The following is a 23,747-nucleotide window of genomic DNA, read 5'->3' on the forward strand; positions in this document are numbered from 1 at the left end:
CATCTCAGTTTAAATATCCGAGAGAAACTCTCGAGCCACTGTGTTGCGCGTCTTATATATTTAATAAAATTCGAGAAAGCGAGCTATTGAAATTCTTCTTTGCTGTATATATATATATATATATATATATATATATTAGGCAGCTGCACACAAATGGAGAATCGAATTTGATCAAGCTTCCAATAATGACACGATTGGACATGGACGGTGCTTTGACCGGTGGGTCGAGCGTTGCGATTGGTCGTTCAAGCTCAAACGGAAGTGCTCGAATACCACCTATTAGTAGTGGAACATGTAGAGGAAACGATCGCGTTCCGTATAAGCCTGTAAATTCCACATGTGACGCTGCACGTACGTCCTGTGGATATACACAATGTAAAGAGAATATAGCTTGCCCGTGTTCGCCACTCACGCATCTCTCGACGCATTTCGACGTAGGAAATCACGACGCGCGCATCGCACAGTCGTTCCATCCCTCTACCGCGCACAGAATGATGCGTGCTTTTGCTTCGTCCGCTCTTCTATAATTATATCGTATCCATAAAATTAAATCGCTCTTCTGCCAGTCGACCATCTCGCTGCTTGCACCTCGATATCTCTCCCCCCCCCCCCCTCCCCCTCTCCCACTCCTCTGCGGTCTATTAATTAAGCTTCCGACAAATCGTAGCCGAGATTGTGGAGTTATTCGCTTTATGCACCGAGTAATTTAATTGTTGTTGGTAAGACCGCCCTGAAGGTAGCCAAGTTTCCCTCTTCGTCACTTTCCTCCGCACAGCCCAATTCTATACTGCTGTGTCTATATCCATACTCTATTATACTAAACATGTCCTCGCATAACTATCAACGTCGCAAAGTTTAAGTTGCAGTTATAAACTCAAACTCGACCCATGGTCATGCGTCACTAATCTCGGCTGGAAAATCGGGTATTAATTTTATTTGTCAAGCAGATCCATTCTCCTCCTCCTCTACTCTCTGCTCTCGATATTAAAACTTGCGTGCTCCTCGTCAAGTTTAATTGCATCGTTATGCGGGGGAAAAATCGAGATGCAAACGAGTCTGATAGAATGAAATTATAGTAGAGAGGAGAGAGCTAGGTTATTGGTTGTATTTCTTCCTTGGGAATTACCATTTTACGTTGGCCGTTTATCGAACGGCCAGTCATTGTTGTTCCCATATTAGCTGCTCGTAATAGTTACCACACACTACCTCGCGTTGCCAGGTACACTGTTAAACGGCCAATGTGTTATTAGAAACACATTGCGTTAGAAAATCTTACACTTCGCACAGATGTGTAGGAAACGTACAAACGATGCAGTTACGAAACGTTTCCTACAAATTTTATCAATTTTTACACAGTCACTTTATCACTATTGGCCACTGTGTCATTGCAAGCGTCCCTGACCAGGAATTTCAACGATTCGTTAATTGGTATCATTATTAGAAAGCAATTTGACGGATCAACTGGGATGCGGGAAAATTTGTCCGATTGCGAGACACAGGGACGTCGGGATTTGTCAGAAGACATCAAAAGCCATCGCAGTCATAGAGTTACGAGACGTTACTGAAGCTCCCAGCATGTGACGACAAGGTGCTCCAGGATATGTAATATGGTATAGAAATGTAACGCGAAACTCGTTCACGCGATTACGCACTGTCGGATGAATTCGCAAGCTGAAGAATCACTCGAACGATCGGAATTAGCTTAATTTCACTATGGGCACAAAGTTTCAATTTCGTCGAGCGATTATCGTATGGCAGTGTAGCGTAGGTATATTCTGTATGCATTTACCGATATTCTACTCTTAGGCTTTATTACACACGAGTGATCCGCGTAGCCGCGCTCCGCACTCGAGTCATCGCTATTATAATATTAGAAACGACTGCCGCCACCGCCGCCGCCGTCTATTTTCAACTGGTTGTGAAAATACCCCCCCCCCCCCACCCCCCATTCTCTCAGAATGTATGTCGACTGCCTCTCCCGGAGTGTAACTGTATATACCTTCTTCCTCCTCGTATCCCTACTCGCCAGTCGCTACTGGCCCCACCCAAAATCACTCAAACTCGTTGAGATAAATATGCCACTTATATTTACACTATTTATTACACACGCTTCATTCCTATTCGATTTCTAAGTGGTTCAAGATGAATCGAACGGGTAAATTTTAACAAATATTTGATAATAGCACTTTCCATGCGCGTCGATTTAGAGCTGCAGTGCGTCCAGGATGAGATTAACCAAGGTGGATCTTTACAGCGTTGCTACTGAATCAGTTGGATGAAGAAACGCTCTAAATTATTGGAATAAATTAGCCAACTGTTTATACAATTTTATACGTATAAACATATTTGAAGTATGATTAAAAATTGATCCGAGGGTGTAAATTTTGGCAGGAGCGCAATAGTTATCCCTCTATATATATATATGTGTATTCTTTTTATTAATCCAATCCAAAAACACTCAAAAGCTATTAAAACAAATTTACAACGTATCGACAGAATTTTACGTAGAATTTGCGCTTGAAAAGTGCAAATGATTCGAAATTAATGCTACGATCGAAATTTGATAAAAAGATGAAAGATTTATCACCTGATTTTCCCATTAGCCATTAATCTCACCGAAAATCACTGAAACCTATACGATAATAAATTATAAGCATACGTCGACAGAATTTTACGTAGACTTTGTATCGCGTTTACAAGTGATTGGAAATAAATCGAAGAGGCAATATTTTGGTAAAAGATGAAATATCCGCGATAATAACGCTTTCCACATTGGTTTAAAGAGCTGCGCATCGGGGAAGGGATTAACGAGGTTGGAAATTGCCGGCTGGATCTAGTAGAGCTACCTCGCGCCAATGTTTGTTTCTCTCCAGAATCGTAAATAGCGAATGAATCCCGTGGGATTTTTGGGGTAAATGGACGGGAGGTTGAGCCCGTGCACCGGAGGTTTTCCCGGGCTTCGACTGTCAATGCCCATCGTTATCAAGACTGACACGTATGAAACTCGAGCGTTTCGGCTGCTCTTTACGTCTCGTATATGTACTATATACATATATATATATATATACGTAACGCGCGTACGTCTATGCCAAAGATGCAAACCGGACGTGTTGGTATTAAACGAGCAAACTTTACGAGCTCACGAATTACGCTTTAATGCGTGTTCCTATTCAAGGACGAGCAATAAAATGCGAAATTATTACACGATTCCACCCGCTGGCAGCTCGCTTCGTGCTTCAAAGATACAACACTGGATGCTTTAATCAGTTCTCCAGCCCTCTCGTAATTTTCGCGCAAATATTTCGCAGTAAGGAGAAAAGAAACTGCGCCGTCCGGTGGAGTCTGCGAAAATATGTGTAGCGGCGAGAAAACCTTACATCGGATTTTCTTTTACGCTTAATACTTCCTTGGGAAACAATGAGACGAAAAGTCAGTCTTGCGCTAAACGAGTTAACGCGGAAGGTAACTCTATCCCCGTGAGATATCCGATGTAGTATTGCGGAAATAAAACCTGGGGGACGGGGGGGGGTATATCCCTAGCGCTGTGCAACTCCCAGCCAAGATGCTTCTTTTCAGATATTTACAAGAAAATGCTACACACTGTAACGTCCGATCCGACGATACACGATTAATTGGACCGACGGATTTTTTCCTCGGAAAATCAACGCTGCTGCGCGACTCCTACCTTCCAGTTTTTCCCACCGTACCGGAGAGATTTTATTCGTCGGTGGTTAAAAAACCTGGCGCACAATTAATTCTACGTCTTGTTGCATCGTACAAATAGCTCTGCCATGAGAAAATATATTAATTTCTCGCGAATAAAAAGTTTTTTCTCGGCGCAACTGGCGGCATAAGAGCTGCTGGAGGCCTGTGGTTTTCAACGAGTGAAAACTGCATGGAAATATGTATCCTCGTGGCTGACTGATTTTAATTATGTCTAATATTTCATGTATTACACGATGGTTCTCCAAAAATGATCAGGACGATTCGTGGAGACTATATAGAATTAAAACCGTCGTATATAGAGTTTCCGGTTTTAGCTTGGATATAGGGGTGAAATTATTGTTTATCTTGAGAGTAAAGGGGTAAATAGGTGCGGTTTGAATTTTTTACGGTTATCGATTTTGATAGCTTATAGTCGAACGTATATATACGGTACGACGGGAGAAAGAGATCGAGATATAGCGAGAGAGGGGAGTGTACGGATGATCGATCGAGTTACGAAAGATGAAAAGTGCAACGTGCATTTTTGCAGAGCCAATAACTTGGACACTTGACACAAGAGCTGCAGTTTGAGATCAAGTGGATCAAATGGATCGGGACCAACGAGCACATTCCTGAGATAATCGACTTGGAAGTTTGCGTAACCGGTGCAAAGTTATATTGTCCACGTACTGGAAATGCTTTCTGGAACGTCTGTTCAAACTGTGTATGCATGATCCAATGGGAAAAAGTTTTAAAAGCAAAACTGTGCAGCTTGGACATGCTCGACACAAGTACATTAGGCTGCAAAACATTTCCTACAACGCTATATTTTTCGTACATGAGGTATAAACATTTCGAGTTGGTACGAGAATTTTAGGGGAAACTCGTTGTTTATACCGTGTTGCGGTGTTAATATAATATAATATAGTGACAAAGTCCATTTCAAGTGTGGTAGTGTGGAACAGTTCAAGTATGAGTGAAAAAGAGTAATTAGGGGCTCTCAAACTGTGTATGTTTTTGGTCCAGTGGGAAAATATTTTCCGAGCAAAATTGCACCATGGACTTGGTCGACACAATTATATCAGCTGCTCTGCCACACCGAGAGCATATTTATTCGTTCAAATAAATATTGCTGTGAACGATATATCTATCGAGGTGCGTACTTATAGTTTTAATAAATATAGCTGATGATGATAGAATTAACAAAAAAAGTAATTGGATTAAATCATATTTATCACTATCGTATGAACATAACTATTTAATACGAAAAATATATAATTCGGAGAATGTATTCTCGTAGAAATAAGCACTGGGAGCTATACAAGGTGTCTTAGGAAAATTTCTTATGTATTCCAAACATTGTCAATATTCTTTTTAAGAAAATAGAAGACGAGTCCATTTAAAGAGTGGACAGTTTGAGGACGAACGTGAAAGAGAGTAACGATCGATTCTCCAGCTTTCTATATATATATATATATATATATGAATAGTATGGGATAATATTTGCAAGGAAAATTGCAATATGAAAATGGTAGACACAATTATATCAGACTGTCTGGCACCTCCTCAAATACTATTTTTCGTAGTAAACACATTGGGAGGTGTTATACAAGAATTTTGAGGAAAACTTGTTATTTATGAGACGCATTCTTAAGATTCTTTTGAAGAAAATGGAGTAAGAGAGTGGGCAGCGCTGAAGCATGAGCGGGAGAGTGGCAATTAGAGGCTATTTGGCTCTAGCTAACTCGATACAAGTTCATCTGGTAATTCGGAAGTGTCCGGGAGCAAAGTCCAGGAGCGATCTGGACGAGCGAAACTCGCAGCTGGAATTGAGCCAATTTTACTAATGCACCCAAGGGCGCTCAGAAACTGTTTTGAAAATTGCACTTGGACCTCACCTTGGCTGTCGTCGTGGCTGCTAATCGCTCGTCCCTTCGTAGGGCCACCAAACTTTTCGTCGACGAAAGATCCTCGCCATTAGCCATTCTACCATCCACCGACAATTGGCAACTTGCCTGTGCTACGTGTCCGGTGTCTCATCCAACGCCTCGCAAACTCTCCCATTCCAATTGCCATTATTTATCGACTTTGCTCGAAGAAAATCATAAGCACGAGATAAACGATGAGCTCGAGGAAAAAATAAAACGCAGCAATAAACACGATTGTTAATGACGAGTGAATTTTTATCACGAGTCTTAAATCTCAATGTTAGAATTAGATGATTTTATACGTGGCATTCTAAAAAATTCGACCTTCGAAAGAGCACTGTGCGGAGTGTAATGTAAGAAGCCGCGACACGCTCTGTATAATTCGCGCTCCTGCATGGTGAGTCAAGGGAAATTTGTAAAGGGATACTGTCGTGCAGAAGCGCATAAAGAGCCTGCTTGGATCACCCTGAAGATAGAAGCCAAGGTCACCTGTAGAAACTCTGGAGTGTGCGAGATAAAGTGTAAAAATTAAATAATAAATAACAATAAGAAAGGTGAGGAGGAAGAGGGACAATCTCCATCGCACAGAAAATATAACAAGGGCGTAATTTTTAAATAAATATATGTTCGCGATAACCTTGAGAAATAAACTGTTGGTGAATACAAAACGAGTAAAAATTGCATAAAAAAATAATAATTATAAGCTCTTCCACAAGGCGTGAAAAATTCGTTAATGTTTCTGAATAAATTTTGGGCCAAAGGTTGGACCAAAGCTACATCTCGTGTATTCCGACTATTCCTGGCAAAGTGTTGACACTATTTTTAGTCAAGTTTCAGAAGTACCACTATAATTATCCTTGCTCGTTAGTGGTAGCTTTGAAAGAAGCGCGGCAATAGTGCAAGCAAGAACCTGCAGTTTCCGTTATAGCTGATCGAGCTTCTTGAATAGAAAAATCACTTGGTTATAAGAGTTGTGTTGTAAAGGGAATATATAAATTTTGTTTGTGGTATTTTCCCTCACGGGAGTCATAAGCCGAATAAATCCGAACCATAAGGTACCAGTTTATTCATTGCAAAATACTTCCCAGTATCTGGTAGCTATTGAGATAAATGATTGGCCGTTTAATGGGCGAAGAGAAATTACGATTTCATCCTCGCTGATTTATAATGGTGAAGTATGAGAGACTGCCAGTACAACATGGCTCCGGCGCGCGGCGTCGGGTATATCAACAGATATTATTTATCTCGCGCCTATTCTATATATATATATATATATACGCGATTGGGAGTAATAGATTCGAGAAAATAACGTAGCTTTTCACATCCCAAATTGTTCCCATTTCTTCTCAATATCCTATCCATAAATCACTAGAAAAAGTTTACGTGAAACATTTTTTATCAAGAGTTCCAATGGGCTTTTAATTAAGTAAAAACGAAAAAGAGAGAGGAATTGAAAAAACGAGCATGCGATAGCGAATTTCTAGTCTTTTCGAATTTTTCTGCATAGAAATTTCTGATCGAGTTACCTCGAAGATTGAACAATAATTTTGAGATGTTTCGTTTTGGCGAAGCGATCGTTAATATGATATATGCGACTGCTCAAAATGCGTAAATAAATTAGAGTTGATACATTGAATCTATTATAATAGATAAATTAACGAGGCGCATATATAGTTGAGTTGGTAAATTTAATTAGCGAATAGGATCAATGAAAATTGTAATATCAGCTGCATGGGTTCTCAAGGCCCCGTGCATCGATGATCGACGCACACTTTAGAAGCCATGCATGCATTTGCGATTTATAACGATGAATTATATATATAATACCTTAATATAATTCGCGGGTGCCACGGATACAGGACTATTTTAAAAGATCGGCGTTAGCGAGAAACGAAAGGGAACGACTGAAACGTCTGTGCAAGGCGTTCCGAAAATAAGTTTGATTAATTTAAATTACGCAAAATCTCCAGCAGCTCGACGCATAAATAAAGATTAGACCGCGACTGCAGTGGCGAGATTCAGGGCTAATTTATTCATAGATCAATTAAGAAACGAAGTTGGCCAGAAAAGGAAGGAGTGGGTGGGGGTATAGAAACGGTAAATTAAGCAAGGAACGAAGGGGTGGAAAAGTTTTTCGGCTCATATATACAGTGCGGGAAACGCGGGAAAAGGCTGGCGCGCGCGCGGCGAGAAGAAGGCGGACCGCGACTGCAGGGAGGCTTTAAGAGGATGGCAGAGAAAGGGGTTGAAACGTCCCAGGAATATTAATTCAAATGGCGCACCCTTTACTATTTGAATATCCTGCTTTCACGGCTGTCTGCAACCAGCTTCTCACGTTTTTTCAACTTCTTTCATAAATTCATTGAAATAAACGCAATTGTTCCTTCAAATGTTTTCCATTAAATTCGTTATACAATATCCGATTCGTCGGCTTTTAATTATTTTCATTTCCTCTGTGTACTAATTTATTCCGGGGAATCGCGAGAGCTTCGCTCGAACCATCTCAAGTAAAAAGCTTACAGATTTATGCGAGAAAAGCGGCAGGATAAATCCGACATTTACAGTTGAATACAAAATACTGTGCAGTTACTTTTAGATATCTGTGAGAAGTGGTAAGACGATCCTTCGCAACTTTCATAACGTTTAATCGCGAACAGACCGATAAAAATAAATTAACATATTTCATGGATTTTTAAGATTAATTTACTTTACTAAAAAGTAGCATTTTAATTTATGCTAATTTCGAATCAGGATATTAGTTTACTCGGTAAATAAATGGAAACGACGAGAAATGTTCAAATTTTCGAGTTTTATCCTTTAAAGTGTTTATTTATAGCTAAATAAACTTTTCAAACAACGCAATTAAAATAATTAGTTTTTAAGGAAAATAAGAAGGAATTTTTTCTTTAATCTTATCATATAGATGTGGTCTGATAAGGATACGTCGATAGGAGTCTACAATTGTAACGAGTAAAGTTTTCTATATTTTTCTAAGCGACACAATTATCGTGTCGTACGTTATTTTAAAATGGAATAATTCTCTACAAAATGAATAGTCCAACTTGAATATAATCAAACGTATACAAGAAATTGAAAGAAAATCTTGCAATTTACGTAAATTTACAAGGCTTGCAGATATTTTGCTAATCATTATATCGTGCAAGCAGAATTTCATTAATGAACTTGGCTGAAATCTAGTAAACTATTTGCGCTTATTACACAGAATCCGTGCTCTTTGGACGACCGTGTAATTTTACACCACTCCACGTACCCTATGGCAAACAATTCGATAACGAATCTTGACTGAATGTTTCTTTGTGTCGAGCATCCAAGCTGAGATTTTATATGTGCATTAAGATTTCAACGGTGGAAAATGGTATGAAAATTTGAAGATTAACTCTTGGTTTTCTTTCGTGGTGCGCAAATTTATGCAAAACTTGTCCAGCCCTTCCCCCCCCCCCCTCCCTGCCTCTTCATCACTTTTCCAACCTCCTCTATTATTTTTTACAATGCAGAAAACTTTACTAGCCAGCGCGTGAAGCTTTTCTTACGCACAAAGATAGGTGGAGCCGTGATAATGGTATAAATATTCATTAATAGCATCCTGTGCAACGAGCTTCTGCCACTGTCTATGTAAATCCAGCGATGAGTAAAACTCGGTAGGAAAGAGGCCATGAAAAATCGGCTTACCTCGATTTTATCTAGTCGAAACGGTTGGATACCCTTCTATCGTTTTCCCGCAAACCCCCTCGCCTGATAAATGTATATCAACGACCGAATATGTTGCGAGAGAAGATACGGATAATGTTTATTCGCGCTCGGCCCTTAAAATGGCTCCCAGGAAAATCGCCGACTCTACAAAAATACAAGTGTAATGTTTAAGGTATAAGAATAAAAAAAAAATCTAATGGTAAAGCCAGGCGAAGAAGCTATATCCTATATATGTGTGTGTATGAAATTTATTCTAATTAATATGTTTCAGCTGCTTAAAATTTCTGAAAATTCTTTAATATTTATAGTTGGTACGGTGAGAGAAGGAATTTGCGGAAACAGGATCCTCCCATCGCACCGGAAAGGAATACGTAAGCAGGATTTTAGCAGCAGCGTGTCCTTGGATAAACTAAGTTGCGTATACCTTAACTTGAGTATTACTGTCTGTTTTAAAACATACTTGCTGAAACGTAAAAAGTATTACTGCCTTATGCTAGCAGCACCCTTTTTTTCTCATAAAGATGAAATGCCGAGTTGCATACTTGCTTTAAAAAGAACCATCATGAATATTTCCCACTTCCTTACGCTTAAAATTCTATTGCCAGTAACATTTCTCATAATTCCCTTCTACGTCGCCAAAAATTTATTTCACCTGTGAATTTTGACGATCCTCTCATCTCGCGCACTTTAGTGTGTCTCATCTCTTCTTTCTTACTTAGTTTACCGGTGGTATTAAAAGCTCGCCTAACGGGATAAAGAAATTTGGTAAAGTATAATTCCATAAATATATATATATATATATATAGAATGAAAAGAGTGCAAGAGGGAGCTTTCCTTCCTGAAGCAGCAGGTTTGAAAATTCGTATAAAAGAAAGCTCATAAAAACGTTACGATCCACCGACGTCGTGGGGACTGGGGTATTATTTTCGACGAGGGATGAGGAACGATGCCTCCTCCAGTCGCAGGAATCTTACGAGTAACGATGAGCTTTGGGGGGGGGGAAGAAGAAGAAGAAAAAAGAAAAGCTGGAAAATTTCAATGCTATCAGCCAGGGAAGAGTTTCGTGGCAGAATAGCAGCGATTAAAAATAATTTGACAATCGATGAAAGTGGAAGAATATAAGGTGGGATGAAAAATGGAGAATTACCAGTTTGGAGCGAAGAATGAAATTTGGGAGTTATAAGGCGCGGCGTGCACGAGAGGCTTGTTTAGGGAAACGACGTTCCCCGGGAAGTGACGTTGGCAGAAATTTCTAATTACTTTAGGTCGGAAGCGACGATCCGCGAAGTTATGTTGTCCTCGTGCGCGTTTTCCTGGCGTTTCGCGTGGGTATAGGCAGTTCCTCCTAACTTTTAGCTAGAAACATAGTTGAGCATAACCGCCGAATTCTGTCGGGCCACAATTTCTTGCAAGACACTTTGACGGCTTAATCCGAGGAACGCGCGAACCGGTGCAAACCTCCCCCACCCTCGCACTATAAACCTTCCTCACGGAATTTATTGGATCAAGTCGCGAAACTTAAGCTCACTTCCTCCTATCTGATGGGGATTAAACGCTCTCGGCACCATAAACATCTTTAATATCCTGTACGATTCTTAATCCTAATAAAACGAAGCGTCTCGTATCTGTGTATATACGCTCTACCACCACCACAGTGGACGTCTACTTTAATTAACAATCCTACTAATTAATATATCTTTCCAGCAGAAAATTAAACTGATTAAAGAAATTTCAAAATTACCCTAGCTCTTCTTAAATCAAATTGATCGCTACGTTTCCCCTCCGATTAGAATATTTCCTTTATAGCGCTATAAACGTATACGTCGATGAAAAATTATCTCGGCGAGCTTTTAAACGGAGTAATAAAATTCTCATGAATTATTAATTTCATATCGCGCGTGGTGATCTCAATTAGAATGCACATAGGCAATTGTGTATTCTGCGCGGAGTTATCAATTAATTCTGACGTCTATTTTCTACACTCATGCATTTATATATATATATATATATATATATATATATATATATAGAAAGAGAGAGAAGACGGTGGAAGGTGTCTCGTCTAAGAAGTCATTTATCCCAGCAGTGTTTGGTGATATAAACAGGAGATGGCACCTAAAAGGAAGGATTTTTCCTCTCAGTGGCTTCTTTTCTCGAGTTTCCTGCTTGGTTTCGCGATCCTCTTGAATCTTCGTATAGGGAGATTCCGGGGAAGAAAACGAAGGGGGTGTAGGAGTGGGAGGGGATGTAGGGGGGGGGGGGGGGTAGAAAAGAATCGAAGGAAAACCAGGCGAACGTGACCGGGATAACGCAAGCTCGCTTTTGGATTCGTCTCCTTGCGAGCCTTTAGCAGGGCCACGCTGACGCGGAATACAGGATTGGAATAAATTTACTACGCTCCGTGCCGGATTAATACCGTCCTGGTCTTCTATCCTTCTCTTCTTCTTCCGCACCCCACCCCCTCCTCTCATCCATCGGACTTTCACGACGAAACGAATCGGCAGTAAAAGCTTCGACGAGCCAGAACTAAATTCAAACTCACTAAATTCCATCCGTTTATTTCTACCCATTCCAGCATCTTCCTCTTCTTCTTCTTCTTCGCTAATGTAATTAGATACAAAGATAACAGCTGAATCCTGGAGATTCCAGCTTGAAAAATCTCATTTTACTCGAATTTCAATAATTCCCCTCGTATTTATCTGGATTTTTTTCAATCGGCAAGGTAACGCTCTCCATTTAGCAAGATTTTTCCAATGGCAGTAACGAAATTTCATTGGTGCTTCGTGGCACGTGTGAGTCCCATCGAGAGAGCGCGACCCTCTCATGTTCCATTTATCCAGCTCCAGACAGCGGCTGGCCTTTTAGCCAATTACGTTCATAAAAGATTCACAAGCTGGCCGGACATCGATATATCCGTTCCAATTTGCCCTCCGTCTATGACCAACGGCCAAAATCCTCTTTCGCGCCAATTAAATACCCTGAAGAAAGTTTTATTTCACAATTCTCTCCTTGAACCACACACATGTATATATATATATATATATAGGAGCTATACACAATAATACGTGCATATACACGTAGCGATGAATATTAGGGTGAACGAGGAGACGAGTTGTAAAACCTCTCTGGACTGGAAGATATACGCTGGGCTGAGTTATTTCAGCGAGTTTCACGCTTTACGGAGATCGAACGACTCGCATCCGAGCAACGTTCGGGTCTGAGTGATCCGTGTAAGCGTGCCGTTTGCGATTCGACCTCCCTTATCACGATCGAGCTATCGTTTGCCTTCCATCCGGACACTTTCTTAACATTTTTATTAACCCCCCCTCCCTCCCCCCTCTTCCCCTATTTTACTATACTTCGAGACCCTATCCACAGAAAATTCACATTTTTCTCATTCCTTCCCGAGAAACCATATCTTTCGACAAGTTTGTCGAGCGAACGGAGAAACGCATGCATGCAGGGGCGAGCTTCGATTTCCGGGGTAATTTTCAGAGGTTTAGGAATAAAAAGGTGAAACGAGGAAGGAAGGAAGGAAGGATATTTGTGTCGACGAGACGGTAAAATAACATCGGATGGCGACGTAAGCGTCGTCGACACGACACGATGCGACGCCGAAACGCCGGCTTCCTTCTAGTGGCTCGGCGACAGCATCTATCCCAATTTCCGTCCTCGCTATTCTCACCGTTTTGCATAGAGATTTCTTGTATCGGTACAGTTTGTAAATTGGAAAACTTGCTCGACGCTGCTAAACACTGGGGAAAAAAAGTAGTGCCGCCTTGTGCGATTTGCAAGCTTCGGCCACCTTCGTTACAGCATCCTCTAGTCATTATATATATATATATAAAAGGAAACTTAGCTTGCCTGCTTAATCTTCGGACTCGCCAATTTTTCCTTACTTCGTTTCTTTCTCTCTATTAAATTTATTCCTAGATTCTTCGTCAGTTTATTACAAGACTCTGATGATAGTTTTCAGAAAGATCCTGAGATTTGGAACGTAAAACTTTAGTGCAGTGGTACTCGCGGTGGAGGAGAATCGAGCGAGGCGTGAGACAAGATTTGGTCGCGAGAAACCCTCGTCGATCCCTCCATGTGTCACGGGTATTCGAATAATTTTTGATAAGCTATGTAAAACCGGAAGTAGTTGGCAAGTGATCATAAAGAAACTCGAGAGGAAGTACGAGCATCGACTCTATTCCCCCTCATATCGCTCATTCTCAAACGTTACGTTAGATTTATCACAACCTTTTGGAAAAGGAGAAAAGATAAAAAATAAGATGAAAACTTGGAAACTTGGCTGGACACAGTTTTTGATATTATTACCAGATTATACCGTGAGATTTTATTCCTACTAACATTTTCGTGCTCAATTTCCTACCGTTTGTGAGCGCCCAAAACACCAATTTAAAATTTGGCGCGCAATTAGCAACGAGAGATAATGTACGAGAGGCAGACAGTAGGGCCTGAGCCAGTATAGGGTGTGGACGTACGAACACTTTTGTAAAAATTGAATCTGACGAATAAACGCTTTGTGAATCGAGTCGGCCTTGTGAAATAATTCCTAACACGTTTTTCAGATTTTTCTACAGGATTTCCCAAGTTTGGTTTTTCTTTATTTTAGAGCGCAAATATAAATTACCAACACTTTGGTAAATTGTTTTTCACTTGTCAATAAATAGTAGAAATAGGGAGCTATTGTTTTTGGGAGTGATTTTTTTCAATCTTGCAGGATATTAATCGAGTTTGAGCTTTTATTTATTTTCGACTATTATAGTTTTGATCTATCGTAACGATATAAAAAAGAGAAATTATTATTATGATAAATGTAATTGATATCTCTGACTTTTGGATCGAGAGTTTCGCAGTATCTTAACCGACTTGGAGTTAATTATGTGAAATGAGCGAGTGGGAGATGAATCATCCGAAATGGGATTTTTCCATGGTCCGTGGTGTGCATTTGACTGCCAGCGAATGAAATAGTATATTCCGATGAAATATTGAGCGGGTTTACCAATCGAATCAGGTACCTTTATGAATCTTTAGGCGACTAGACGATTAAGGGGGACGAAGAGGAATGGCCATGCATGCATGACTTTGAAGAACTGCAGACTTCAAAACGAGCTTCAAAATTAACCTATTTATTAGCAGGGTTGAAATCGTTAAAAATATTTAAAATTTTGATAATTTACCGAAATAGCTACTGCACCACAGAAAGAAATATTTCAAAATTTACTCTGGTTTTTGCACTGAGATAAAAACGGCGCCTGGAAATATTACAATGAAGGTAATTTTATGCTGAACTATTATTTTTATAACTCCGACCAAACAATACAAATTACCGACCGTGACCGTACAAAATTGAGGAAAAATCATGAAAATTGACAAAATAATGGTTATAAACTCGCAAAGTTGGATTATTTAACGAAATATAAAATATAATCGAAGATGCTATATTTTCACAGTGGCTGATGATAATAATTCCAGTATGGCAGTTAATTGAAGACACAGGAAAGCGGAAGTGTAAATGGTGTGAAATCAATGGGCTTACGTTTCCGTGTGTCTTGAATTGCGTTTGCATTACGTCCACTACGTTGCTTCGTCTCCCATCATCCTAATCCATTCGGTGGAATAATATCCAATCAATTCACCATTTAAGCCATGAACATACGTGCATAGGCTACCTCAACATTCGCGCAAAATAAACAACTATATACATATACATATATATAGGTTATATTGTGATGGAAAATGTAGAAAATCTGGAGTTAGCGTTTCGTATTGTTTTTCAGTCGATCGATTGAATTGCTACTCGAAGAAGTTATATTCGCAATTGGTCCATCTCAGGAAGAAGATTGAAATTATATAATAAAGTTGCAGGATCCACGGTATTTGGGTAGTTTGGTTTTGCACGGGGTTGATAGGTAGCACGTGACGCGCGAATCTTCCAATTTCCTTCCAAGCGAGTTGAATTGTTTCATTTTCAAGCGCTTATCTTCGCGAGTCATTTCGCCGCGAGTATTTACCACGGACTGGGAATTATATAGGATCGACTCTCCGCGCCGCGCTATGCGCCAGTTGGAGAGACGGAAATTCGAGCTTCCGGTTTCAGCTGCCGTGCCCCCCCCCCCCCCCCCCTCCATCCACTCTGAACGGCCACGGTAAAACATACTTCTATTTCGCATTATCCCACTCCGTCGAAATCCTAATTCCATTATAACCAAGCCGAGCTGCATCTCGCTTCTTCCTCGAATTCCAATCCGGCAAAACCTATATTGCTCATTCTTTAAATTATAATTTCTATTCATATATATATATATATTTATTCGTAATCCAGATGATAATCAAGGCGATCGAATCAGCTCCTCGATGAATCCAACGTTCGATCCTAACGATTCATTCGAGAGAGGATGATAGTTCGATTAAGCAGAATCTTATGCGGGAATAATTGCTAATCGGACTGGCACTTTGGCCAAATTGGCAGGAAGAGTTTGACGCCGGGTTTTAAACGGCTCGTAAACTTGTCTAACTTCGTCCTCCTCGATCTTATCGCCAGCCAAACAAATTTGGACTTTTGAATGGCTACCATAAAACTTCAATCGAGGATTATACTTCTTCTTCGCCCATATATAGAGGGCGCGCTTCAACTTTTTACGACAATTACATCGAAATTAATCATATCCAATTCGATCTCCCTTTATATATACAAATCTTGTCATTTTTGTCTTTAACATATTTCATCGATATATGCGAAAATGACTTTTCAGGTTTTTATTGGTATCCGATCAACGACCTTGACGAGTTTTTAAATAATAAGTCGCTGAATGTATAGGGGGGGGGGGGGGGGGAGTCTCCGGTTAAATCACACGAAAAACTAATAAATTAAAATAATGCGACTCGGTTCGAGAATAAAATTCTTATAATTTATTTTTGTTTTATTCATTAACTATGAGAGGTGATTAAAGATTAAAAATTTTTTAATTGGAAACTTGTGATTGGTAGAGTGATCGGACGATCTTTTCTTATTATATAATCAGGCATCGCGCTTAGGCAATCCAGGGACCAACAGGAAGTTTCGAAGCAAGGAATTTTTGCTCCCCGATAACTTTTTAATTAAGATGTGCATAAAAAATTCTATAATAATTTTATACTGAAAATCATTCGCTGTACACGAATCTATGGGTTCGACATGAGTGAAATGAACGCCTTGTATATAATTAATTAAATTATCGAGTGATTAAAAATGTGCAGCCACTGCAAATTGAAGTCGAGTGTCTATCGGCGCAGACCGTAATTAGGTGAATATTCGCCAACAATAATTAACGGCTTCAATAAGAGCTTCGTTGCGTTTAATTAACGCCAGCTTTAAAAGGCCTTTCGTTTTTCGGCTTGTACAACGTTTCGAGAATATATACAATAATTTATCGACGCGGCAAATGGCCGAGGGAGATTTTTCGGAGCTGAAAATTGTGGAATATTATCATAATGTATTCCGACTCATCTGCATCGGAATTACTCGCGAACTAGGACGGCTGGCCGCCGGTGTTGTTTTTCTCGGGAAAGCCGACACGATTTTTCCCTTGGTGGGAAAGCCGAGAGTAAAATTATGTTGATTCTTGGCAATTCATTAGCTGGGCCGAAGGAGAGTTCGACCGATGAAACCCTCTCAACGTAAGAAAATGTTACAGTTAATTAATACTGGGGAACCTGGTATACGATTAAATCAAGTAAATTTAATCATCTTCGCGTAACTGAAGCAGCTGTGACCTGTGACAAACGGTGCGAGAAGGGTCACACCCCCCACCCCCACCCGCCCACTTTCCCTAACAGCCGCACAACCGCCTCCTCATTTCTCGTCAAAGAATTATTAAAGCTTAATCCAATCGAGCGCCATAGTTTAATCATTCAACATGAAATTTCCATTGCCCAATCCGATTGTACTATTACTTCAATTTATATCGATGTTATATGACATTTAAGCGCAACGACCATCCCATTTCTGCTTTAACGCGAAAGCACAAGCAAAAATCAAAAACCAAACTATTCTATATGTGAGATTAATTTTAGGGGTAGTGCTCTCCTCATGGCTATTGCACGGTCTTTTCCATAAAATGATTTTAAAATTTTTGGCGAAACAGTAAATGCAAAACTATAGCCTTTGTTAGCATGGAAAAACCAAATAAAAAATTTTCCTCTACGTATAATTCATTTAAGGGGTAGCTTTCTCTTGATTCGTATATTATTCTTCTTTTGTGCATTTTCTTCGGGACTATTAAAAATTTTTGTTTACCTCCTGCAAACAATGATTGCAATAACTCTAGCAACGTAAAACTGATAAGAAAATAATTTTTAATAAAGGAAAAGCGTTTTGTTTTTTTTTTCTTTTTTCCAAAAATACGAAAGCTTGTTTTCAACTGAAAATAATGTTCGGAAAGAGTTTAAAAATATTATGACATTGTGAAAGATAAAAAAGGAACTAATTGAAATAAAGATTTTTTATCGTTTTTACCCATTGTGTATCTAGCTGTCTATAAATTGATGATAAAGAAACAATAAAAGTTCACCAAAATTTAATACAAGAATGGCAAAAATATTAAAGTCCAAAAAGACAGTCTAATGTCAGCCAATATAAGATACAACGAATCGAGACACATCAGAATATACGTCTAACGTAAAGGGAACTGAATTGGACTGGAGACTTGCTGTCTTATTTACATAGGACAGCAGAATGACAGTAGAGCTTGCAGAATTGGTCGAAAGGTCGCGAGATCCTTTGACAGAATCACATAAGAGGTTACACAAAGACAGGAGCACATGGGTATTGAAGTTTGTATGATTCGAGTATGGCAGCACACTGCAGAAATTTGCCATTTGCCTTGGAATAATGTATACTGCACTCTTTGAAATATTTTTCACCTTATTACTGGAATTCCTACGCAAACCGAACACAAGCCACGACGAACGAATAAAATATAACGGAAGAGAGAAAAATATTTAAATTTATCGATTCATCGAGCAAGTTTTGGTACTTTATCCACCTGATAACACAGGATGTTCAAGGGACTCTTCGACATGTGCACTGGGCGTATCCAAAAGTATCCAATAAAGAATTATTTCCTAACCATGCATTTAATCGATAAAACGAATTAAATTATTCAGTTTCTGAAAAGTGGGTCTTGCTCGACGATTATGACTGTTAATATTTGTTCATGGGTCGAAAGATATATCGAAGGATGTTGGAATGGGGGAAGTAGAACGTTTTATACTCACGTGTCTGGTATCCGCCTGGAGCAGAGGTGTATGTGCCTGCAACAATGAGTGTCGAGAGAATTAGCGAAACACAGGTCGCGTGGTTTATTTCTGGTGGATGGGAGGGAGGGAGGGAGAGAGAGAGAGAGAGAGAGAGAGAGAAAAGACAAAGTGGATAGGTGAATTTTCTCATGCTACGCATACGTATACATATGTACGTATATACTACTGCGCATAAATTGAATGATTGGTCGTTTGGTGTAAAATTCATCAGGGAAACGGAATGCCCTCGTGCTGGGCTAGGAACACGCATTTGCATTGGTTCCTGGCAGAATCGTGCAGGTGCGGCAGACAAGGTGCATGGATGCAAAAATAGCCTGAATGCCTCTTTGGAACAATAGTGGCAGGGAAACGCAATATGGAAATTCTACGCTATTCAACGGCTGTCCCGGAGCTTGCGAAGCTTCAAAGCTTCTCAAAGTCGTCTCTCTCCCTGTGCTCGATCGATGTTATTACAGCCACAGGGAAAATTACGCCAATCCCATGCCGCTTTTCTCACGTTTGCTTTAATCTTGAATTTGCTACTCCGATTGGTCGAATAAAATTCAACCCTATCCTTAACCCCATCTCTGAAGAAGAAATTAGGAGTATTCTTTGAAGAGTTAATTGAAAATTATATATTTTCTACGCATACAGAGGATATGTCACGTATAATTTCTCCCATAAATTGGACGTAAGACTTCATTTATCTTTGTAACTATACGGAAGTATACATTAATTTGCGTGTTATCTTTTTGGATCCAAATAGAAAATATTTTCAAAAAGTTCTTACGAAGAGATTGATATCTCTTATAATTGTGAAGATGAATGAAGTTTTGGTGTCCACATCCTACATGGTGATTTAACTGACAAATTTTTTCTATAAAGAAATGTTGAGTGTTGGACTTTGACTCGTATAAATAGCCAACAATTAAATAGATAGGGACCTGGAACGAGACTACTAATAAATGAGCTATATAAACCAAAAAATGAAGGAGAATTTACGGAGCAAGCTCGTGTGGCACTAAATTCTTAATCAAGTGGCATCGATCATTCTCGTAAGTTCAAACGTATCGTGTACATACATGAGAGATGGTCTCGTTATAATTAATTGTATGGCTTGATTTTTTCGGACAGCCTGAAATTTATGACGACATTCGAATCTCAGACGTGACATGATTTTATCGAGAGAGCAAATTGGTATTCCGCGAAAAAATCGTTTTTCCGGATCCATCGAGGGGTCACGTACCATTTCCATCTCGAAGATTCTCATGTTCGTGTAAATCCTTTCTCAATGATTCATAATTCCTTTTGCAAACTAGATGAGCCATATGTGTATATTTGCATGATTTTTATTATCAATTTTTATTTATAGTACTCTGTCTAACGATTTAATTAGCTGTAACCTACGATAATACATACATACGAGGCTGGCCTAGCTAACAAGAAATTTGTAAATAATGTTTATACCCAGTACTATTGCTAATCAATTTCGCATCGAAATTAGTGCAATTACCATTCAGCCAATAGTATTGCGTATAATTGTATGTGATTAACTAGGATTCTGATTGGCAACGATCTGTAACTATTTATCAAAAGCAAATGCATCCCTAGACTTGATCTGTTCAAAGATGATCTTGTTATACAATGTCAGACAATTTTCAATGAAAATCGATTCAAATTAAAAACGATTAGTCATAGAGAAATATATATATATGGATCAGAGCCCCTATAACTTTAATTTACTCGAAGAGGCAATTTATTGCTCACTGAAACATTCGCAAAAGCACAAACATACGGTTGCTAATGCTAACCGGCAGATTGGGATTAGTTTGATCGGATAGCAGCCCACATCGATCCAAATCAAAATAGAGAGCGTTGATTCGTGAAAAAACGATTGCAGAGAGGCTGTATTTATTTCATAGCCATAAAAACAGCAGCAATTGTAAAATATCAAGAGTGCCAGTTGTTTCTGTTTTATCGTCAAAAGGGAGGAAGAAAAAGTTTACGTGTAAAAGAGAGAGAGAGAGAGAGGGAGAACTTGGAAGAGAGAGAACTATTTATTTATCATGAAAGTTTTTGAAATGAAGCTCGGTCGGTAAAAGGGAGTAATTCAACAAGTAAATTTCGAAGGAGAATCGATAATGTGAAAGTTTTAGAGAACGAAAGGCGGAGAGCGCGCTTGTTATTCATGGGAATGGCAGGTAGGGAGGATTGGGAAGGGGGGGGGGGGCATGCGCAACGCAAACTGGGGATAAAGCGGAATATGGAAGGTGCAAAGTGTTCGCAAGCTGCGGCAGGCAATTTGTTACCCCCCACCAGCGACTAACGCGTGCACACCTGTGCGAAAAGTCTCACTCGGCAAATGTAGAGAAACGCAACGATACGAATTCGGTGTTGAAGGAAAAAACCGAGCACTCTACGCACATGCGAAATACTATAATATTTCCTAGCGCAATATATATACTATTAAAACAGGGGGTGGACGAATTAAATCTTCAGACCCTGCGTGGAGCATAGGCACTCGAATAGCCGTAAACAGGCCATTTGTAAGGCGCCTTACTTTTATTTCGTTTCATTTTTTTTTTCACATATATTCTACTCTCCCATTTAATTCTGCCTTAAAGTATTTTATAGAAATCCTTGCCTCGAGTATTTCGATTTAATCGAATAACTTGTTGTTATCCTTAAAAGCCAATTATAACTGAGACTGAGCGATGTAGGCGTATGAAGGCAACTTATTGGAAAATTGAACGGTAGCCTTCAAGGGCCCCGTGTTATTGGCAATCGTATGAATAATAAAGAGAGTCTGAAAGTGACTTTTTAATTATAATACGATTTTCCTTGTATTTTTTTCTTTGCGAGATTTTGTTTTTACAGGGATATCATCTAACGGTGGCTCAAAAAATTCAGACTAGTGACAATTTTCAAATGCTTTTAACTTCATTACAGACAGTTTTATATATATATATATTTATTTCACTAATTAAATTAAAGATTGGCTATTTATATTAGGTGGTAGTACAATATTCCTGCCTTTTTTAACAAACCGAAGCAGATACACTTGTAAGTGATTATATCATTTAAAATTATTGGATGATTAATTATTTTCATGAAACGCACTTTCAAGTATAGTACAGATACTTAAATTTTTCTGCATTACATAAGAAAGACACAAATACAAAGGAACGACGATGTAAGCAAGATTAGCGAAGGCGAGTTTTAAAAGTTGAAACGACTTCGGAGCCTCGAGGAATAAAATATGATCCATCCTAGGTAAATCCCAGCTGTGGATTTGAAAAATGCCAGGTTATAATTCTTTCTCGGGTATTTAGCCTAGCAAATTCCTTTGGTCCCACAATTTACACTAGTCTCTTTACCTCGGAAAAGCAAACGTCAATCAGTTTAATGATGAGCTATAGCGTACATTCTTCTATCGTAAATATTGGAAAAATGTCCTCAATTTTTCTCGAATTATCAATCACATTTCCTCGAAATTGGTATTATAAAGGGGTTGGTTGCTTCGATACGGGGAAGAAGAATTGTTTGTGCAACGAAGGGGCCGGAGGGAAGCCGGTATCCAATTATCTCGTAGCAGTCGAGATGAATTTTTCGCATTCACGAGAGCCCAAGTCCGACGGATTAGGAGAACGAGGGTCAGCTGGACGACGTCGATGGGGATCGTCAACGAAATTCGATTATTGGATCTCATGGAGGATCGCGCTATCCCTACTCCCCAGCAAAATATATTTTAACGAGAAAATCATAAACAAACATTGCCAGCGCTAACAGAGTGCTTGAAAAAGACGAGAGGGAATGCCGAGGAAAAGCTAACAGTCATGCAGCAGTCGCAATAAGAATTCGCTCCTGAAACATATCGATATAACTGTTATTTGACTGTATAATGGAATATTGATTCGAAAGGAAGATAGCTCCGCGCCGAGCGTCTAAGAGCAAAAGTTTGCGATTCATAGAACCGGACAATTCGGAAGGGGGTAAGAATTTTCCATTAAACGCGCGCAAAATGCCATTCTCATAAGCTGAGCTCTGGCAATGAACCACTGTAAATTATAAAGTGTAACGATAATTAACTTTCGTAACAACTGATAGTTAATTTCGTTCTTGAAATAGCTTGTAGAAACTTTCCAGCCAGTTCGTGAGTGTCCATCAACGTCAGTACGATCGAATTTTATCGCGATCTGCCTGTACTTTGGAAATTCGAGCAAGTCTCAAACTTTCTCGTCACTCACTAGTCACGTGTATCTTCGCAATTTCCAAGACTTCCGGCTTTGCGCAGTTTGCCAAAAGTGGCCGAGAGGCCAAGAGGGTCTTCCGCCTGGCCAGTGTCAAAGTGAAAATTGCATCTGTACAATACTGTTTGTATTTCTCATTGACCGTCGTCCAGAGGCGAGCTTCGGGATGAAGCTTTAAAGCAGATTGGAGAGCTTGCAGAAACGTCCTTGAAGAAATAAATTGGGTGAAGTAATTTGTGGAGGGAACCAAGTACGTATTATTGAAAATGTATATGCTCTCTCGTAGGCGATTCGAGGCATTTCGTAAGAATGATCCGAATGTTGAAGAATGCTCGTGAAAAGATCGGAGTCTCCGTTGAGTATTGGCTTTGGGGGGGGGGGGGGGGGGGGTTGTCTGGTCAGTGTCCGTCTGGTGAAATATACGTTTGCGAATACGAACGGCCCTCTCCTCCATTTGTCGACTGTCGGTTCGCATCCCTCTTTCCCTCATCTTTCGCAGTCCCGGTTCAGTCCGGCCCGGCCCGACCCAGCCCCCTTTATCTTGTTCACTCGCTCGCTCGCTCCCTCTAAATTTAGCTCACTAGCGTTTCGTCGGTCACGTTGCGCTCGTCCACCGACTATTCTCCATTTCTCAGCCGTTCCAATTTAACGAAAATGCCCCACGCCGCTACAACCTCCCGTTCTCCCCCCGCGATACCATCCATTCATCCAGATTTCACCAGTGACCAGTGTCGATACTCCCACTACCACACTACTTTCGGCTACTTTTGCCAAATTGTCCGCTGCAACGATTCTCGTTAACCAGATCTCTCGAGACGTAATTGCCCCCTTCGTCCGCTCCAACTGCAAAGCAGCAGGAATTTTA

General features: G+C 39.8%; 1 protein-coding gene across 15 annotated transcripts in view; it reads right to left on the reverse strand.

Annotated features, from left to right (window-relative positions):
* The window catches only part of dlg1 (discs large 1), a 331,205-nt gene that overhangs the window by 62,235 nt on the left and 245,223 nt on the right, over window positions 1-23,747 (reverse strand). For 13 of the 15 annotated variants that reach the window (XM_066725415.1, XM_066725410.1, XM_066725416.1 and 10 more), the window contains one exon: window positions 18,612-18,647. The exons of the other annotated variants lie outside the window; for them this stretch is intronic. In XM_066725415.1, the coding sequence (XP_066581512.1) occupies window positions 18,612-18,647 (36 nt within the window). The remainder of the gene's footprint in view (window positions 1-18,611; window positions 18,648-23,747) is intronic. 15 annotated transcript variants of the gene reach the window in all.

The sequence above is a fragment of the Prorops nasuta genome, unplaced genomic scaffold (assembly GCF_024137725.1).
Source record: "Prorops nasuta isolate Cenicafe-Biocafe unplaced genomic scaffold, Cenicafe_Pnas_1.2 PNAS00004, whole genome shotgun sequence".
Lineage (NCBI taxonomy): Eukaryota > Metazoa > Arthropoda > Insecta > Hymenoptera > Bethylidae > Prorops > Prorops nasuta.